Consider the following 21,587-nt stretch of genomic DNA (forward strand, 5'->3'; position numbering starts at 1 on the left):
CAGTAAAAGTACAAATTACTTTCCTGTACAATTATACAGTAATCATTGGTTTGACAAGATGTTTTTCACAAATGGTTACCATATATTGTTCATATGTATGCATACTTACTGTTTCTGCTCTGTGAAAGTACACATACACTTGGTACAGCCTTGGTGGTCCTCCATTTTACAGATTGATACATTTCCCAATGTTCTTGGCTTTGCCCTGACCTCTCCTCTTTCACCTTTCTTAGGTAAATAGGCCATTCTCCCCCTGCTGACCTGTTACAAACCTAAACAACTCCAGGTGCTTGGCCTTCTAGCCTATAGCCTCCTACCTCTGACCTTTACCCTCTCTCCTTTTCCCTCTCACCCTGTCACTAAGCCATTACCTTTTCCCTCCCCCCTAGGCTCCCGGACAAAGGCACCATGAGGTCAGCCTGTCTCTCCCTGCTCCTGGTCACAGCGTGCTGGTCACTTCCCTTCCGCCAGTCGGGCTTCCTGGACTTCATGATGGAGGATGAGGCGGGCTCTGGCTTGCCAGAGGTGCCCATCGAGCCCAGTGTGGACATCCCCACCATGCCCGAAGGACCCAAGTGCCCCTTCCGCTGCCAGTGCCACCTGCGCGTGGTGCAGTGCTCCGACTTAGGTGAGACACTCTCCCAATAAATTATATTTAACATCATAACAGTATGTACTTCTGTGATTCAATGTGCTTTCATGAGCTGAGGTCAATTTGTAATACAGACAACCTGTTGCATCAGCTCTTCTCTCCCTCTCTCGTCTAACTGAGGCAGTCCCTTAGTTTACAAGATACATCTTCCTGGTTCCCAAAGAGGTGTTCCCTCCATCTGGGGACCTCAGAGAAATGTTCAAAGAGTGTCTGGCGTTTGATCTACCCATCATCAGCTCGTTAATTGGCCTAAAAGAATATCGCCCCAGCCTGACCACTTTAAACGCTCTCAGATGCAGTGAATTTCACGTTCTTCTGCGACGATGACATAGTTTTGCCGTGACTTTGGCCTTTGTCTAATTTTCCTAATTGTTTTTGCAGAAGCAGGGATATAAAAGGTTAGTGGGGCTTGGGAAAGTCTCGAACTCACCCCGGTTTAACAAGCCCAATGTTCTAAAGCTTGTTTTTTTCTCCGTCAGATCGCTCCTTTCTCCATCCCCTCCAGAGACAAACGAACTCTGCCACGAATTAGCCTGGCGCTCTGTTTCCACGCAGTAAAAATGATTTACTTGATCCTCTTAATTGTTTGTTAGAAGATCCTGTTTATTTGCTTCATTCGCCCTTATGCTTTGGCCTGACTCATCTCTAGGACTACTGCTCTGCCAAGGGAAGTCACTGACCCAGTTGTTTGGCTGTAGCTTATGTAGCTTGTATAACTTCTCTTCTCTATGACTTTGGTTGGTTTTGGGGCTTTACTCTTGTTTTAAAAGGGAGGAGCAGGGGACGAATACTGGAGACAGACAAAGACAGAGTGAGAGGTACAGATGGACTGGGATGTATGCACAGAGAGGAGAGAGAGAAGAAAGGAAGAGACAGACAAAGACAGAGTGAGAGATACAGATGGACTGGGATGTATGCACAGAGAGGAGAGAGAGAAGAAAGGAAGAGACAGACAAAGAGACAGAGACCTGTGAAAGAGAAGGAGGGAGAGGGTCAGAGAAAGAGAGGAGGGAAATCAAAGAAACCGTGAGTTTCAGTGGAGGAAGAGAAAGACACAGACTGACCCACGCAGCCAGCCAGCCAGCCAGCCAGCCAGCCAGCCAGCCAGCCAGCCAGCCAGACAGACAGACAGACAGACAGACAGACAGACAGACAGACAGACAGACAGACAGACAGACAGACAGAACAACTATGACAGACAGATGGAGAGACTGATGATCAGGAAAGGGCTGGTTCCATTACCTCACTGGGTCCTGTTAGCGCTGAACGTCTCCCAGGAGCCCCAGCGTTGGATCCTCATCTCCGGCACCGGCTCCTCTGGCCTGGAGACTGCATCTGTTCCCCAGACCTGCTGGCACACATACAGGCCTGGGAGGGGAGGGGGCTGGATTGGATTGGATTGGTTTGCTTTCCATCCAATGTCACCCCCTTTTACAGTTAGAAAAGTGGATGATAAAGGAAAAGTTAGCACAGAGCCTTATTTCTGCAGGTGTCCAGCTGGCGGTGTGTGCTACAGTTATCAAATGTGTATGTGCAGAGATGAAGCAGGAAGTAGGGCAGAGGCTAGTAGTCTAGACGTTCACCAGACGTAGTTACAGTACATTTATTTTAAAAATACTTTTGGCAATTACTCGACAGGCATTGTGGTGTACAGGGTTGGGCAGGTTACTTTCTAAATGTAATCCATTACAATTACTAATTACTTCTCCAAAATTGTAATCAGTAACATAACTTTTGAATTACCCAAATTCAGTAACGTAATCTGATTACATTCTGTTACTTTTAGATTACTTTCCCTTTAAGAGGCATTAGAAGAAGACAACAATGTATGTTACCAATTGAACGACATCTATTGCAGAATAAATCAGTGTTAAAGTTTACATAACAGGCCATATATGGATATTACATTTAATTTTATGGGTTGGTTATGTTGCATCTTCTAACCCATCGCTTTCTGCCACATATAATAATATGATTAAATTATATCTTTACATTAAAAACCAAAGTCCATCAGAATTCCAGTCATTCCAATAAATGTTATACCCCTTGATCGTTAAGAATAGGACTTGGAAGTATAGATTAGCCAACTTGTTTTACCTGAGCATAACCCTAAAACTAAGGACTTATTAGCGAGCCCTACTCTGTTGTTTATGATTTTGTTGTCATGGAGGACTAATTGGGCTCGTTGATTCGAGTTAAATGCTCGAATAAATGCTGTGCTCATGGAATGGCATGCTTTGAGCACTACTGAAAAGTGCTATTTACGTGTGAGACATGAATGCCATATGCTGCGTTTTTAGCTATAGGCCTATTGTTTACCTTTTTGTTGATGACACTTTGATATCTTAATAATATGCAGCTGTTTAAAGGGTAAATCCACAGATGAAACAATAAGAAAATGTCTGCCCCGCCTCTGTTTTGGTTCAAAGCTGACGGATGAGCCTGGAGTGATATTACCACTCTTAGATTAATACCCCCCCAAAAGATTTAACCATGTTATGAGGCTATACAGTGTTTGTTTACATTTATCATGTTTACAAACATTGGAGTAAAACAAGCTTATATTCTGGATTCTCATGGAGTGTGACAGTTGAACTAAGCTCATGAGGCATTTATAAGTTATATTCTTCAAGAATCAATGGACATACTGTATATATAATTTATAAGTCCACAAATGGATGTAGAAACTACCCCTTTAAGTATATAAAAAGTGTGCAAGTTTGAGCACGTGTCAATTAGGCCTATGGATTTATACATTTTTTTTCAGCATGAATTAGATTGAGCAATAAAAACCCTATATTGGGGCAGCAGCATAGCCTAGTGGTTAGAGCGTTGGACTAGTAACAGAAAGGTTGCAAGTTCAAGTCCCTGAGCCGACAAAGTACAAATCTGCCGTTCTGCCCCTGAACAAGGCAGTTAACCCACTCTTCCTAGGCTGTCATTGAAAATAATAATTCATTTTTAACTGACTTTCCTAGTTAAATAAAGGTTAAATAAAAAATGTATTCCATAAGCGTGGATCTGCACTATGCAGGTGTTGCAAGAAAACATTTTTCACTGGTTTCAAAAACAATGATTGATAGACAGCTTAAACTTCTTGAATTCAAACATTATTGGGTTCAAATACACATTTAAATTTGTGAACAGCCATCCACAACAACCACAATCTGTAAGGTGCAAATAGCTAAATGAGGGAGCAGTGGTGTGATTCACATCAATGAGCTGTGTAGATATCAATAATAAGTGGTATCCGTATCCCTGTAGACTACACCACTACTGTCATCCTTACCTCCAAGCGTTTATTCAAGTTGGATAATCTTTGGATGCCAACAGCAGTCGCACCATTGGAAGCCATAGCTTGGATTGTAGCCTACAAAAGCCTATTCCTGCTCTTTTCCCTCAATCCATCAAACACATTTGGTGTGTCATCATAGTGGTCTCAGACTGTGCTCAGGTGGAACAAATTTACTCCTTTTTTCAATGCTGATTTAAAATGTCATTGGGAAAACAGAGAAGTGTCAAATATTAATTTTTTCAAACACTCTTTCTGAATTAAAAAGTATTCCTCAAAGTAATCATCTATTTTTTCAAAAGTATCTGTAATCTGATTACTATATTTTTGCTGGTAACATAACGGATTACATACAGGATTAAAGTTTTTTGTAATCCCTTACATGTAACAGATTACATGTAATCTGCTACTCCCCAACCCTGGTGGTGTACTATCAAAACAGGTTCCTTTCTTTCTGAGTTAGGAAATGAGGTTTAATGAACACACGACTCTTCACACGACTCTTCACACGACTCTTCACACGACTCTTCATAAAAAAATGCTCGGTTTCATTAAGGTTTCGATTAAAAACAGGATGATGTTACAGTCGTCAAAGACCTTCATCCGACAGGGATATAATGTTCCCAGTTGCCTTGAACCATCCTATCTAGGAGAGTTTGATTTAATGGGTCCCTATGTGTCAACAGGTGCTGTGGATGACAGAAGCCCTTCTTTTTCCCAATGCTCTAACTGAACTGAGTCATTACTAGTGTTGCTGACAGACGTAGCTACACTGTGCTGCTGTGAATGGACAACGTAATGGAAAATTCACGCTCAACTCAGGGACAATCAGACCCATAATGACTGATCAGACCTTCCCCTCACAAGGAGAGATAGGATTGCAGGGCTGGACATTTTTAAATGTTGCAATTAATGCTTGGATGTGCTGAAAGCATGAGGGCGAGAGGCCAGTGAAATCATATGCTTGATATCACATTAATTTGGCTTTGAAATTGTTACAATAAAGGGACTATGTTGGCATTCAGCTCCTATTTTTCTAGTCTGCCACTTGTCAAGAGGTCATGTTACCGTGCCAGTATCTCAACAAGAACAGAGCGTACTATCTCAACCTCTGGTTTCTCTCACTTACTTATGTATCAGCCAAGCCGACTTTCTTAAATGGAAACATAATCTGCAGAGCACTGAGACGATCTGACCAGCCATTTTATCCGTGACATTGCTATGGAAATGCTCCCAAGTTTGAAAAAAAACATGTTTTTTTTTATAGCACTATTGTGATGAACGCTGAGCTGTAGTCAATGAATAGCATTCTCACATAGGTGTTCCTTTTGTCCAGGTGTGACAGGGCAGTGTGGAGTGCAATAGAGACTACATCGTCAGTGGATCTGTTGAGGCGGTATGCAAATCGGAGTGGATCTAGGGTTTCTGGGATGATGGTGTTGATGTGAGCCATGACCAGCCTTTCAAAGCACAGACGTGAGTGCTACGGTAGTCATTTAGGCAGGTTACCTTAGTGTTCTTGGGCACAGGCACTATGGTGGTCTGCTTAAAACATGTTGGTGTTACAGACTCGGACAGGGAGGGGTTGAACATGTCAGTGAAGACACTTGCCAGTTGGTCAGTGCATGCTCGCAGTACACGTCATGGTAATCCGTCTGGCCCTGCGGCCTTGTGAATGTTGACCTGTCTAAAGGTCTTACTCACATCGGCTGCAGAGAGCATGATCACACAGTCTTCCGGTACAGCTGGTGCTCTCATGCATGTTTCAGTATTATTTGCCTCGAAACGAGCATAGAAGTAGTTTAGCTCATCCGGTAAGCTGTGCTTCCCTTTGTAGTCTGTAATGTTTTGCCCTTTGTTATTAAAGGTTGGGACCAGTGAGTGTGACCATAGGCACTATAAATACATCCATTACACATAGGTGGCTCATAGCAAATCCTTCCAGAGGATAAAAACCCTGAGACTAAACATCTCAACCAGACTTTCCTGCGACTTGACTCTCAGTAACTGACCTCTCATCCCTGTTCCCCTCTCCTACACGTAGACACACTCTCTCCAAACTGTTTACCGTACCAACCACGTCAGCTCTGACTGACAGAATGCCATGTGGTTCACCTCACACTGCTAGAGGAAAAGAAAGAGAGAGAGAGAGAGAGCGAGAGAGAGAGAAGGCGATGGATGGAAAAGGGGATTGAGTAGATGAGAAAGAGACGTGATGGAAGGGTGAAGGGATATGAGAGAAGGACATGAAGAGTGAAAGAAGATATTAAGTGGGAGATGGAGAGAGGGAGCACAGTGGTGATATGCCGCACAGTGAGAGCCTACAGACAACTGTGTGGAGGATTGTGGGGCTTGGGAAGGGTAGGAGAAACTGATAGAAAAGCCATCTGAGCTGAAGAGAATGTTTGTGTAAGTGGGGCGTGCTCAAAGCTTTTAAGCCAAAGTGTGTCTGCATATGTGGAGTTTAAAAGACACAGCATTTAAGCCCTGAATGACTAAACAGTTTATTCCAGAGACAACCACCGTCCTCTAGAATGGAAACCAGCCATGTGAACCTTGACCTTTAGACATTGTGTTGATGACTTGTGGTAGCTCTCTGTGTTCGCCCTCTATTTAAAACAATACCCATAGAATAGAACAGAACAGAACAGAACAGAATAGAGTAGAATATGCAATAATAGAATAGAATGGAATGGAATAGAACACAAGAGAATACAATGGAATGGAATGGAATAGAATAGAAGACAATAGAATATAAAATAATAGAATAGAACAGAATAGAATAGAACACAATAGAATAGAATAGGATGGAATAGAATATAACAGAACAGAATATAATAGAAAAGTTCAAATAGAACAGAATAGAACAGAATCATATTCCACAAAAATACATCATTTACCCAATAAATCTACATAGTGTATACATCACCCCATCTCATAATTCCCTCAGTGTTCTCTCTCAGAACATATGGTTCTGGTTTACCAGTCACATAGACAGATGACATTTACTGTCTCAGTGCCAAATAATGCAATGTACTCTCCAACCCAAACTGCATGCAATGAGGTCAGTGTCCAGGTATGTGGACACTTGAAATTAACGGAGATTCATTTTGAGTCCCATTTCCACACTGTGTGCCATAGATTCAATGCTAACTCATGTGGTATCTGGTATCACTCATGTCTGGACTATTACCATGAAACACATCATACGTTGGTTCTTTGGGGTTATTCACTGTTGACATGCTAAACATTTTGACATTTCTGACTTGCTAACTGGTTGAACTCGGCACAGTTAGCAAGTCTGAAATGTCCTAGTTTCCTTGTTCCGACTAGGACGTGAACGCGCCATAATCTCTCCACCACACTCCATTTCCCATTAGCTAGCAGGCACAGCTGCAGCACAGCTCAAGAAGTCTCCTGTCACCTGGACAAACATATCATAGACACGGCCAAGCGTTCACACACACACTCCTTGTCATGCCTCATCATGCACACAAATGCTTATGGCAGGGTTGGGCCAAACCTAATTTCATTCAACATCATTAACTCTGAAATTGAATGTAAAATACAATGAAATTTAAAAAAAATGTGTAAATGAATGAATTAAAATCACATGAAACTAGCTTCAACGGACTGGCCTAGAAGTATCTCTCCTCTCCTTCCTGTTTTGTCTTGGTCTGTGAGTATCTCTACTCTCCTTCCTCTTCTTCTGCAGGGCTGAAGAGTGTTCCAGATGAGATCCCTGCAGACAGCACCCTGCTGGACCTGCAGAACAACAAGATCACTGAGATCAAGGAGAATGACTTCAAGACTCTGAAGGGACTTCAAGTAAGAGTTTAACACTCAATATGTCCCCTCCACTTAACACTCAATATGTCCTCTAAACATGTCCCCTCCACCAAACACTCAATATGTCCACTAAACACTCAATATGTCCACTAAACACCCAATATGTCCACTAAACATGTCCCCTCCACTAAACACTTAATATGTTCACTAAACACTCAATTTGTCCACTAAACACTGAATATGTCCACTAGACACTCAATATGTCCACTAAACACTTAATATGTCCACTAAACAATTAATACTGTATGTCCACTAAACACTCAATATGTCCACTAGACACTCAATATATCCAATAAACAGCGTAGCCTAGTGGTTAGAGCGTTGGACTAGTAACCGGAAGGTTGCGAGTTCAAACCCCTGAGCTGACAAGGTACACATCTGTCGTTCTGCCCCTGAACAGGCAGTTAACCCACTGTTCCCAGGCCGTCATTGAAAATAAGAATATGTTCTTAACTGACTTGCCTGGTTAAATAAAGGTAAAAAAAAAATAAAAAATAAAAAAAAAACACTCAATATGTCCACTAAACACTCAATATGTCCACTAAACACTTAATACTGTATGTCCACTAAACACTCAATATGTCCACTAGACACTCAATATATCCAATAAACACTCAATATGTCCACGAAACACTCAATATGTCCACTAAACACTTAAAACTGTATGTCCACTAAACACTCAATATGTCCACTAAATACTTAATACTGTATGTCCACTAAACACTTAATACTGTATGTCCACTAAACACTCAATATGTCCACTAAATACTTAATACTGTAGGTCTACTAAACACTCAATATGTCCACTAAATACTTAATACTGTATGTCCACTAAACATTTTTTTATTACATTTTTTTATTTAATTTTACTAGGCAAGTCAGTTAAGAACAAATTCTTATTTTCAATGACGGCCTAGGAACAGTGGGTCAACTGCCTGTTCAGGGGCAGAAGGACAGGTTTGTACCTTGTCAGCTTGGGGATTCGAACTTGCAACCTTTCGGTTACTAGTCCAACGCTCTAACAACTAGGCTACCCTGCCGCCCCATTTAATACTGCATGTCCACTAAACACTCAATAAGTCCACTAAACACTCAATATGTCCACTAAACACTTACAACTGTATGTCCACCAAACACTCAATATGTCCACTAAACACTTAATACAATATGTCCATTACACACTCAATATGTCCACTAAACACTTAATACAATATGTCCATTACACACTCAATATGTCCACTAAACACTTAATACAGTATGTCCATTACACACTCAATATGTCCACTAAACACTTAATACAGTATGTCCATTACACACTCAATATGTCCACTAAACACTTAATACAATATGTCCATTACACACTCAATATGTCCACTAAACACTTAATACAATATGTCCATTACACACTCAATATGTCCACTAAACACTTAATACAGTATGTCCATTACACACTCAATATGTCCACTAAACACTTAATACAGTATGTCCATTACACACTCAATATGTCCACTAAACACTCAATATGTCTACTAAACATACAAATTGTCCACTTTGTTGCAGCTTTTCACCAAATACTGATTGGCCCCTTACTTTTTGCATTTTCCAAAAAACTGATTCACAATTCGCCATGTTGTATCAATTCTTCTAGGGAGTGCAATGTTGACATCCCTTGAAAGTATACACCAGAGTGAGTGTAGAAACCTGAATGTCTTGGGTAGGAGAGAGCTATCGGGAAAACACTGAAGCTGGACTTGAAGCCGGGTTTTGTTGGATGACATCCTAACAGGCTTGTAATACATGCAGAAGTATCGGCTGGAGCGAAGCAGTGGAAATCTGATTTATCTCTGGACTTTCTTGAGACAAGAGGGAGCTTAAGTGTGTGTGTGTGTGTGCGTGCCTGCGTGTGTGTGTGTGTGTGTGTCCCACGTGTGTATACTTTTTTTTGAGAGCTGATTTCCTGATCATATTCCAAACCACGAACATGTTTACCTAACATGTTTAACTCGGATCAAAGATCCTAAAAATAGTCTACCAAAGGAAACAGCACTGTAAACATTTGTTTTAACCACAGGAATCCAGGTACCAATGTTCCCCAGGTGCCATGGAAACGATTCTCCTCTGGGCCATCGCGTGACCTCTCTACACGTGTATAGCTTTCTGACCTGTGATAAATAGCCTACCTCTGTGAAACGGCCCACACTGTTTCCACCCCTGTACATTAGTTGTTCTCTCCGGAGGGAATTTGCTGCATTCTCTGCATTCTCCATTCTTCCACCCCCGTCTGCAGCCTTGAGTAAGGAACGGTCCACTAGAGACACAGCAATTTCTCTTGCGGAATTTCTTAGAAATTGCCTCCAATCACAACAACCCTGGCGCCTGTGCTCTTTCAGACTAGGTCCAAGGGTGTGTTGGGATTACTGAACAGACGTTAAAAAACAATCTCACATTTCAGTTTACCTTGGATACGTTCAATTCAGTCAGTCCATACTTGGGAAATGTAATCAAACAGTCTGCAATAGGTCGAAAACATCATATTTTGTTGATGTCAAGCGTTTAAGACGCTCGTCAAAATAGTCCAGTCTGTTTGCGAAGCTATTTTTGCAACCTCACTATGATATAATGAAAAGTCTTCGTTCAATTACTTCATTTTATACACATAAACAATGATCACATACCGACGGGAAGTTGTAGCCACATTAAAGTAGCCAGTGACAGAACACATTTCAAAGTAACACATCATTGCTAATGATAATAATGTTTGCTTTTACCTTTACTTAACTAGGCAAGTCAGTTAAGAACAAATTCTTATTTTCAGTGATGGCCTAGGAACAGTGGGTTAACTGCCTGTTCAGGGGCAGAACGACAGATTTGTACTTCGTCAGCTCAGAGATTTGAACTTGCAACCTTTCAGTTACTAGTCCAAAGCTCTAACCACTAGGCTACCCTGCCGCCCTATATATTGCAATAATGTAGCTAGCTATCTCAAATAGAAAAAGCTATCTCAAATAGAAAAAGCTATCTCAAATAGAATAAGCTATCTCAAATAGAAAAAGCTATCTCAAATAGAAAACGCTATCTCAAATAGAAAAAGCTTTCTCAAATAGAAAAAGCAATCTCAAATAGAAAAAGCAATCTCAAATAGAAAAAGCAATCTCAAATAGAATAAGCTATCTCAAATAGAATAAGCTATCTCAAATAGAAAAAGCTATCTCAAATAGAAAAAGCTATCTCAAATAGAATAAGCTATCTCAAATAGAAAAAGCTATCTCAAATAGAAAAAGCTATCTCAAATAGAATAAGCTATCTCAAATAGAAAAAGCTATCTCAAATAGAAAACGCTATCTCAAATAGAAAAAGCTTTCTCAAATAGAAAAAGCAATCTCAAATAGAAAAAGCAATCTCAAATAGAATAAGCTATCTCAAATAGAAAAAGCTATCTCAAATAGAAAAAGCTATCTCAAAAAGAAAAAGCTATCTCGCATAGAAAAAGCAATCACAAATAGAAAAAGCTATCTCAAAAGCATTCTCAAATAGAAAAAGCTTTCTCAAAAGCAATCTCAAATAGAAAAAGCAATCTCAAATAGAAAAAGCTATCTCAAATAGAAAAAGCTATCTCAAATAGAAAAAGCAATCTCAAATAGAAAAAGCAATCTCAAATAGAAAAAGCTTTCTCAAAAGCAATCTCAAATAGAAAAAGCAATCTCAAATAGAAAAAGCTATCTCAAATAGAAAAAGCTATCTCAAATAGAAAAAGCTATCTCAAATAGAAAAAGCTATCTCAAATAGAAAAAGCTATCTCAAATAGAAAAAGCTATCTCAAAAGCAATCTCAAATAGAAAAAGCTTTCTCAAAAGCAATCTCAAATAGAAAAAGCTATCTCAAATAGAAAAAGCTATCTCAAATAGAAAAAGCTATCTCAAATAGAAAAAGCTATCTCAAATAGAAAAAGCTATCTCAAATAGAAAAAGCTATCTCAAATAGAAAAAGCTTTCTCAAATAGAAAAAGCTATCTCAAATAGAAAAAGCTATCTCAAATAGAAAAAGCTATCTCAAATAGAAAAAGCTATCTCAAATAGAAAAAGCTATCTCAAATAGAAAAAGCAATCTCAAATAGAAAAAGCTATCTCAAAAGCAATCTCAAATAGAAAAAGCTTTCTCAAAAGCAATCTCAAATAGAAAAAGCTATCTCAAATAGAAAAAGCTATCTCAAATAGAAAAAGCTATCTCAAAAGCAATCTCAAATAGAAAAAGCTATCTCAAATAGAAAAAGCTATCTCAAATAGAAAAAAAATATCTCAAATAGAAAAAGCTATCTCAAAAGCAATCTCAAATAGAAAAAGCTATCTCAAAAGCAATCTCAAATAGAAAAAGCAGTTTCCCATTTGTACATTAGCATAGATATCTACATAGTAATTAGCATTGCCACAAACATACAAATTATAATTAGCATAAACATACCAATTATAATTAGCAAAACATACACATTAGCATTAGCTTAAATATAACAGGGATTGTTCTCTCTCCAATCTCCCCAGACCCTGATCCTGGTGAACAACCAGATCACCACAATCCACCCCAAGGCCTTCATTCCCCTGGGCAAGCTGCAGCGCCTCTACCTCTCCAAGAACCACCTCAAGGAAATGCCCGCCAACATGCCCAAGAGCCTGCAGGAGCTTCGCATCCACGAGAACAAGATCACTAAGATCAAGAAGGCCTCCTTCGAAGGCATGGCCCAGGTCATCGTCATGGGTATTGACCAGACCTGGGATCAAATAGTATTAGAAATCGTTCAGATATTTTGTGCCCTTGCTTTAGCCTGCCTGTATTGCCTTAATGACAAGTCTGTTTTCTTCTGTTGGGTGCATAATGAACTCAACCCATCCCTTGTTCTGTACTCAAATTCCATATGATAGAACTGGTCTAATCCTTAACACACATACTGTATACAGAACACACAGTCACTTGAACATGTTTTCTTAATTGACTGCATAGTAGCAATAGGACAGGAGCGAGATACTTGGTTTTCAGCTAAAACGTAAAAGTAAAACATTACAGTCAGAGACTGTTTTCTCTGTTTTCTTTTCTGTCTCCTCCTCCGATTGTCTACCTCTCTATTTATCTTCCTCTCTGTCTACCTCTCTATTTATCTTCCTCTCTGTATAACTCTCTATTTATCTTCCTCTCTGTCTACCTCTCTATTTATCTTCCTCTCTGTCTATCTCTCTATTTATCTTCCTCTCTGTCTATCTCTCTATTTATCTTCCTCTCTGTATAACTCTCTATTTATCTTCCTCTCTGTCTACCTCTCTATTTATCTTCCTCTCTGTCTACCTCTCTATTTATCTTCCTCTCTGTATAACTCTCTATTTATCTTCCTCTCTGTCTACCTCTCTATTTATCTTCCTCTCTGTCTATCTCTCTATTTATCTTCCTCTCTGTCTATCTCTCTATTTATCTTCCTCTCTGTCTACCTTTCTATTTGTTTCTGCTCCCTCTGTCTCTTAATACTCCATCTCCCTTAATTCTCTCTCTGCCTCTCTGTCTGTCTTTCTCTCCCTCCTTCTCTTTCCAGAGCTCGGCTCCAACCCCCTGAAGAGTGCAGGGGTTGAGGCTGGGGCATTCGGGGCCCTGAAGAAGGTCTCATACATCCGCATTGCAGACACCAACCTGACAGAGATCCCCAAAGGTACTGCCCTCTCTGGTCACCCCATCACAAATCATCCTTCCCTCCAGTCCCTTGAAGGGATCATAGGAAATCTAACACAAGGCTAGGTATGAGATCCATTACATAGCTTTCACCTATCCAGCCATGTCAGATCATTTCACTGTGAGGATCCAACTAAAGAATATGGAAAATAACATGTCATTTCAATAAAGGATGGCTGTAAGGATTTTGACCACACTACAACAACAAAAGATGTATTCAACATACTGTATAATTTTAAGGCAACCAGCTGCAATGGGATTGTGAAAATGTTTGTTGAGCAAACTCACAACAATAGTTGGTGTGTGAACATTTTTGTTGAACATACTCACAACAATAGTTGGTGTGTGAACATTTTTGTTGAACATACTCACAACAATAGTTGGTGTGTGAAAATGTTTGTTGAGCAAACTCACAACAATAGTTGGTGTGTGAACATTTTTGTTGAACATACTCACAACAATAGTTGGTGTGTGAACATTTTTGTTGAGCATACTCACAACAATAGTTGGTGTGTGAACATTTTTGTTGAGCATACTCACAACAATAGTTGGTGTGTGAACATTTTGTTGAGCATACTCACGACAATAGTTGGTGTGTGAACATTTTGTTGAGCAAACTCACAACAATAGTTGGTGTGTGAACATTTTTGTTGAGCATACTCACAACAATAGTTGGTGTGTGAACATTTTGTTGAGCATAATCACAACAATAGTTGGTGTGTGAACATTTTGTTGAGCATACTCACGACAATAGTTGGTGTGTGAACATTTTGTTGAGCATACTCACAACAATAGTTGGTGTGTGAACATTTTGTTGAGCATACTCACGACAATAGTTGGTGTGTGAACATTTTGTTGAGCAAACTCACAACAATAGTTGGTGTGTGAACATTTTTGTTGAGCATACTCACAACAATAGTTGGTGTGTGAACATTTTTGTTGAGCATACTCACAACAATAGTTGGTGTGTGAACATTTTGTTGAGCATAATCACAACAATAGTTGGTGTGTGAACATTTTGTTGAGCATACTCACAACAATAGTTGGTGTGTGAACATTTTGTTGAGCATACTCACAACAATAGTTGGTGTGTGAACATTTTGTTGAGCATACTCACAACAATAGTTGGTGTGTGAACATTTTGTTGAGCATACTCACAACAATAGTTGGTGTGTGAACATTTTGTTGAGCATACTCACAACAATAGTTGGTGTGTGAACATTTTGTTGAGCATACTCACAACAATAGTTGGTGTGTGAACATTTTGTTGAGCATACTCACAACAATAGTTGGTGTGTGAACATTTTGTTGAGCAAACTCACAATTGCAACTTAATGCCTTTCAATTGTACGTTGAATCAACATCTTATTATTTTTTACAGTGCAGGGCCTGAATCTCTATTTTCAACCAGGACTGGTTTGAATACTTCACAGCTCAATAAAACAAAGGAATTCAAGATAACAGTGAGAATCTCTTACTCAATCGACCACAGCCAAAATCATCAATCATCTTGCACTGCAAGAATGCACATTTGGATTCATAGGCTCCACTGAACAATGGTTACAGTGTGGAACCTAGACAGGAAAACTAAAACAGCATGTTAATTCAAAGGCGTGTAAGATGAATGTTATCTGGTCTATTGTGGGAATCTGGCAACCAGTTCAGATCGAATAGTACTCAGAGAGAGATCCTCTAATCTAATGCTTTAATAGGAATAGAAGGGATGAAGGATAGGCCTCTGGATGTTAGAGGCTGCGTCTGAGTTTGCATCCTATTCCCTATATTACCTAGTCAAAAGTAGTGCACTAGGGATTAGGGTGCCATTTCAGATGCATTAGACTTAGTATGGATTCAGAGTCCTACTGGCATACTGTATGTAGACATTAACCACTTAGCTTCCCCTCACCATAACTGCTGTGGTTTCCCCGGTTGTTTGTCCTCTCGTCACTGTCTCTCTCCTGTGGGTTGCCAGGTCTGCCCTCCTCCCTCTCCGAGCTCCACCTGGACAGCAACAAGATCACCAAGGTGCAGGCGGACAACCTGAAGGGCCTCAAGAACTTGGCTAAGTAAAGATGTTTCAACACTTCTACTCAATGTTTCAAAAACTTGTTTTTTTTCCAAAACAGTTGATAAATGCTCTTGACGAGGACAAAGCATGCTTACAGTATTCTTCTTCACTGGATTTGATGAGTGGGTCAACACTCATAAGTAGTCCTGTAGTGGGATATTGGGTCATCTCTAGACAACAATGCCCCGCACACACACACGCACACACACACACACACACACGCACGCACGCACGCACTCACGCACACACACACACGCACACGCACACACACACACACACACACACACACACACACACACACACACACACACACACACACACACACACACACACACACACACACACACACACACACACACACGTATGTATTTCAAACCTCAGCAACAATCCTGGGTTAGTTCAGTTATATAAGGAGTATTTGAATTGATGCGGTGCTTCTTGGCATTAATGCCAATAGTGTTTTTTGTACCACATCGTCTCATTCACTGGAGCAGCATGTCCAAAACTCCCAGTCTGCCCTGTACTCTGCTGCTAGTACTGTCTCTGTGTATCTCTCTGTGTCTCTCTCTGTGTATCTCTCTGTGTCTCTCTCTGTGTCTCTCTCTGTGTCTCTCTCTCTGTGTCTCTCTCTGTGTGTCTCTCTGTGTCTCTCTCTGTGTCTCTCTCTGTGTCTCTCTCTGTGTCTCTCGCTGTGTCTCTCTCTGTGTATCTCTCTGTGTATCTCTCTGTGTGTCTCTCTCTGTGTCTCTCTCTGTGTCTCTCTCTGTGTCTCTCTGTGTCTCTCTCTGTGTCTCTCTCTGTGTATCTCTCTGTGTATCTCTCTGTGTATCTCTCTGTGTCTCTCGCTGTGTCTCTCTCTGTGTCTCTCTCTGTGTCTCTCTCTGTGTCTCTCTCTGTGTATCTCTCTGTGTCTCTCTCTGTGTCTCTCGCTGTGTCTCTCTCTGTGTGTATCTCTCTGTGTCTCTCTCTGTGTCTCTCTGTGTCTCTCTCTGTGTCTCTCTCTGTGTCTCTCTCAGTGTCTCTCTCTGTGTGTCTCTCTGTGTCTCTCTCTGTGTCTCTCTGTGTATCTCTCTGTGTCTCTCTCTGTGTATCTCTCAGTGTCTCTCTCTGTGTCTCTCTCTGTGTCTCTCTCTGTGTCACTCCCTGTGTGTATCTCTCTCTCTCTCTCTCTCTCTTTCTCTCTCTCTCTCTCTCTCTCTGCCTTCGTCACCACTCAGTAGTCCACTCTGCTCAACTCTGAGTGAGTTCTGCAATTAGAGTCCACTGCTGTATTTGTGGAAAGTAACCAGGGCTTGAGAAAGAGCTATACATTATTACCAGATCTAAACCAACCAGACAGACTCACTCAGAGAACCCAACCTCTGGTTCTCTCTCACTCCTTGTGGCTGTGCCTGTCAGAGCTCTCTCACTCTGTCACTCCGCTTCGAGAGTAGGAAAAGACTCATGCCAAAGTAGGGAGACTAAACAACAGAAATATACTTTCAAGCAGTACAAGGCAGTTTATTTTGGAAGAGCTACAGGATTCACTGAAAATATTATTTTCTATTTTCCGGATTGGCAACACGTTCGCGAGCAAGTATTTCATTTTGTCTACGAAGTTGGTCCCTTGGCAAAAGTAAAGCCTCTTTCTCATTTGCTAGTCTACATTCTGCCCATGGTTTTCATTGGCAGAAAACCAGTTTGTGTCTTTCCCATTGGATGTTTTCTTTCTCTCATTTGTTTTTATACATTCTGTACGTTGGGACTTGTAGGGACAGCTCAGGGCTTCATGCCCTCTTTTATCTCTCTTCTTCTGTACCTCTGTCTCATTGGCTCTTTTACACACCATGTCTTTCCCATTGGCTCTGACACATTCTGTGTCTCTCCCCATTGGCTGGTTTGTCTCCTAGGCTGGGTCTAAGCTACAATGAGATCAGCCAGGTGGAGAACGGTTCTCTGGCCATGGTTCCTCACCTCAGAGAGCTTCACCTGGACAACAATGCCCTGACCACCGTGCCTGCAGGCCTGCCTGACCACAAGTACATCCAGGTGGGTTCCACCGGACACACAGGTGTCCCGCCACACCTGGGAGAATGGGTAGAGGCTTCATGTTCATGAATGTTCCACCTCACACAGGGTTTTCTCAGGAGGGTGTAACCATTACAGATCAATCTGATGATGATGATGAAATAAATATTAATAAGTTGATTAACACAGAAATTATTTTCTGCCATTCAACAAAAGGAATTGTGTTAGCTTCATACATGACCTTTCTATATATGCAATGTTCATTTCCAGACATCCTTCCCTCTAACCACTCATTGTGGTTGATATGTTCCCAGGTGATCTACCTCCACAGCAACAAGATAGGGGTGGTGGGCACCCAGGACTTCTGCCCACCGGGCTACAATACCAAGAAGGCCATGTACTCTGGCATCAGCCTGTTCTCCAACCCCGTCCCTTACTGGGAGGTGCAGCCCATCACCTTCCGCTGTGTGTTCGACCGCTCTGCCATCCAGCTGGGCAACTACAGGAAGAAGTAGAGAAAAAGTAGACCACCCCCAGAGAGAGAGAGAGAGAGAGTGTGTGTGTGTGTGTGTGTGTGTGTGTGTGTGTGTGTGTGTGTGTGTGTGTGTGTGTGTGTGTGTGTGTGTGTGTGTGTGTGTGTGTGTGTGTGTGTGTGTGTGTGTGTGTGTGTGTGTGTGTGTGAACCGCAGCCCCCCATCTACCCCACAACACTGATCGGCACCTTTATCCCCATTTTAAAACCATAACGAACATCCAATACAGTTTTAACAGTTACAGTACTTAATGTTTTCATGAGCAAAGACAGAACAGTTACAAAACTCAGTACCAAACCTTCCATAGATGGCTTAGTAATAACTCAAACCAGCTCTGTGTGCAAACAGTTGATTTATAACAGTCCATGTGTCATTTGTACATTTCATATTCTACAACAGTAATCACTGGCATTATCCTGTAACAGGTCCTCCATACACAATAAACCGTCAACTCATGAAATACTGTAACACTACCTCATGGTAGTTATCTGTCAAAAAGCTCAACTTAAAGGGGATGTCACCCACTTTTCAACCTCATTTTCATTATCTCCATTACAATACCATTGTCTACATATGTGAAAAAGTCCCATTTCTATGTTTTGTAGAAAACAAATATCAAGTTAAAAAGATATACCAAATGACATCATCAAGAATTATCCCTCTGGCTAGAAACTCGTTGCCGGTTTTGAAAATCACTGTTTTTAAAAAACCCTGTGATGTCACAGAGGAGCATTGTTTTAGGACCTTTCTCCTTACCTTTTTACCCACAGATCATAGACTTAACAACGTGTTCGTTTTCACACATGTAGACACTGATATGGTGCTGGAGATAATGAATATGAGGTTGAAAAGTGGCGGAATTGCCCTTTAACAAAAGTCTGTGCAATGGTTTGGAAGTGTGTGCCCTCAGATTGCATGACTGAAATGCTATTTTGTGTGTGAAAGAAACATTATGAAAGACAACAAAAATATTTTCAACAACAACAACAACAAAATATCTATGACCACTTTGAAGAAATATACACGTTTAACCCTTTAATACCTCACACGTGTCAGCGGGTTGAGATTGGCCGAAAAAACATCTGAAAAATCTGAATTTGCCCGGTGTAGACATGTTGTGTGCAACAAGCCTTTACGTGCATAAATCTGTGACAATTACAGTAGATAAGCTGACCTGCGGAGCGGGCAGCCAAGGGTTAACTCCTGTCTTAATATCATTAACACCAGCTAGGATACTAGAATGTACTAGAGTATATTACCTGTGTAGTAGCTAGCGTTCAAAGTGTACATTCACAACATGTCGTACTATTTGAAAGATTCCCGATTTTCTTTCTGTCACATTGTTGTCGATTGCCATGTCTCCTGCTTGCTTCACTGTTGATGTCAAGTTTTGTTGTTTTTACGAAATGTTCCCGACAGTTTAAAGATTTCTGATTTTCCGTAAAGCATTTATTTCTTCTTCTACACATTCCATTCCCCCATCTGTCATGTAACATCAGCTCATACAACCAAGATGAAAATAGCTCTTAAAGATGTAGAATAAACAATATATACGTTCTGAAACAGAAGCCATGCCCAAAGATCTATACGCATGCTTTTCATCTTTTGACTTGAAGCAAGGTTGTGGTTTCTGGGATGACATGTTAATGCCTGTTATGTTTCTCTTCTTTTATTCTTTGCCTTTCTTTTCTTCTTCTTCTTTTTTTTAAGTCTGAAGAGAATTGGAGGCTTGCAGGCGGACTGTCATGCCTTCAGTGCCCATGTTAGTGTGAATGTTTGTATGTATAGACGCTGTATATAAATGCTGTATAAGAAAAACTCTCATTGCTTAAAAGCACAAGCACTTACAGTAGTTCAGACTTAATATATCAGCAATAAAGATGTTCCTCTCTTTTTTTCTAAGGCTTCCTGAAACAAATAAAAATACCAATTAAAAAGCAGCATTTTTCTGGGGGTGTCGCCATCAGAGGTCATAACCCTTGGTATGTTCACGTTGTGTGTGTCGTTGTCATAGAGTTGGAAAGAGGGCCCACCTCCTATCTTTGACATTGTTGCTTCTGTGACAGCAAAGGTTTTGTGGCAAGTGTGCCCTCTAACCAACTCTATGGTCGGTGTGTGGAGGGCGCTACTTGCCAACTCTATGGTCGGTGTGTGGAGGGCGCTACTTGCCAACTCTATGGTCGGTGTGTGGAGGGCGCTACTTGCCCTGTCGCTAGCTGTAATATCTATGGAACAGTCAAACGAGTGTAGACTTCACAGTGATGGACAGAGTTTCCAGGTGAACAAGGTCATGAGGAGGAACAGGTGTGACACCGGAGAAAGCAGGTGAGAAAGTATTCACACTGTAATATTCTACAGGCACACACCAAACACAGAGTACTGGAGAGACTCTTAGAACTCCCTTAAAAGTTGAAAGGCCCTCATAACAAGTAAGAATACGTGACTTTGTGCAAAACAACAACTATATCCATATGGTGAAATATCAAGGCTTTAGGGGATTAATGGGCCATCAAGACTGACTTGAATGGTGTATTTATAAGGGACAATGTTTTCTGTAGTTGCCAGAACTATTGTTGTGCTGGCTCTCTGTTGAGAAGTCCAGGGAGGGGACTGGACATCTGAAACAAACAGGATCCAAGGTAAACAGTAAGAGTGGTGTAATGTAGATATACAGAATAATATTATATCAACAACAAGCTGAAGGCAACAGTAGTGTTAAAACTCGCATTGCTTCAGTGAATATGAGCTACATTTATGGATTTTATATTAAATATTTAAATGCGACAAATAATCAAGTAAAAAGTAAATTGCCTATGGTTGTGGTTGAATAGTCTTGGTATCAAGATACACATCGTAAATACTGTATATTGTTTAATAGCTGACAGATTTGATACGAGGCCAGTGACACCCAGATAACTGTGGTAAAAAAAAAAAAGATTTCTCCCCAAAAACATGACTGCTCTATAGGGGATATCTTCAGTCTTTTTCATGAATCATACTCCCGCAACAGGCAGCATGCCCTGGACCCCGCAACAGGCAGCATGCCCTGGACCCCGCAACATGCAGCATGCCCTGGACTTATGAACTATTGGAAGGTTGTGTTAACAACAAAGATAGACACTTTAAAACAAGTTTGCTCCCTTGACTCTTTAAAAAAAAACGTAGGAAACCCGATATAGTATATTTACTGTGATAGTATTGATATCATTCATGGTGTAAGATATGTCTATAAAGCCTCCATGATTCCTTGCAGATGTGGGTCACTTACACACACTGAGATACCAGACAATACACATATTGCATATTGACAGGGAGATATTTATACAGCAGTGTTTCCCAAACCTGCCTGTGAGTTCTCCCAACTGGTCAACGTATTTTCAAACCTAGATTAAAATCAGGTGTGCTCAGCCTGGCCTCAGAGCCATACGAAACATACTGTAATGAAACAGCAGCGACCTTCGAGCCCGAGGTCCGACGCGC

General features: G+C 40.8%; 1 protein-coding gene across 1 annotated transcript in view; it reads left to right on the plus strand.

The window, feature by feature from the left end:
- LOC118392555 (decorin) overlaps positions 1–20,047 on the plus strand; it is a 37,513-nt gene extending 17,466 nt beyond the window's left edge. The window contains exons 2-8 of the mRNA XM_035784615.2: positions 390–628; positions 7,660–7,772; positions 12,329–12,542; positions 13,366–13,479; positions 15,472–15,565; positions 17,457–17,595; positions 17,889–20,047. Coding sequence (XP_035640508.1) covers positions 409–628; positions 7,660–7,772; positions 12,329–12,542; positions 13,366–13,479; positions 15,472–15,565; positions 17,457–17,595; positions 17,889–18,089 — 1,095 coding nt within the window. The 5' untranslated portion in view covers positions 390–408 and the 3' untranslated portion in view covers positions 18,090–20,047. The remainder of the gene's footprint in view (positions 1–389; positions 629–7,659; positions 7,773–12,328; positions 12,543–13,365; positions 13,480–15,471; positions 15,566–17,456; positions 17,596–17,888) is intronic.
- Positions 20,048–21,587: the final 1,540 nt, after the last annotated feature.

The sequence above is a fragment of the Oncorhynchus keta genome, unplaced genomic scaffold (assembly GCF_023373465.1).
Source record: "Oncorhynchus keta strain PuntledgeMale-10-30-2019 unplaced genomic scaffold, Oket_V2 Un_contig_2440_pilon_pilon, whole genome shotgun sequence".
Classification (NCBI taxonomy): Eukaryota; Metazoa; Chordata; class Actinopteri; order Salmoniformes; family Salmonidae; genus Oncorhynchus; species Oncorhynchus keta.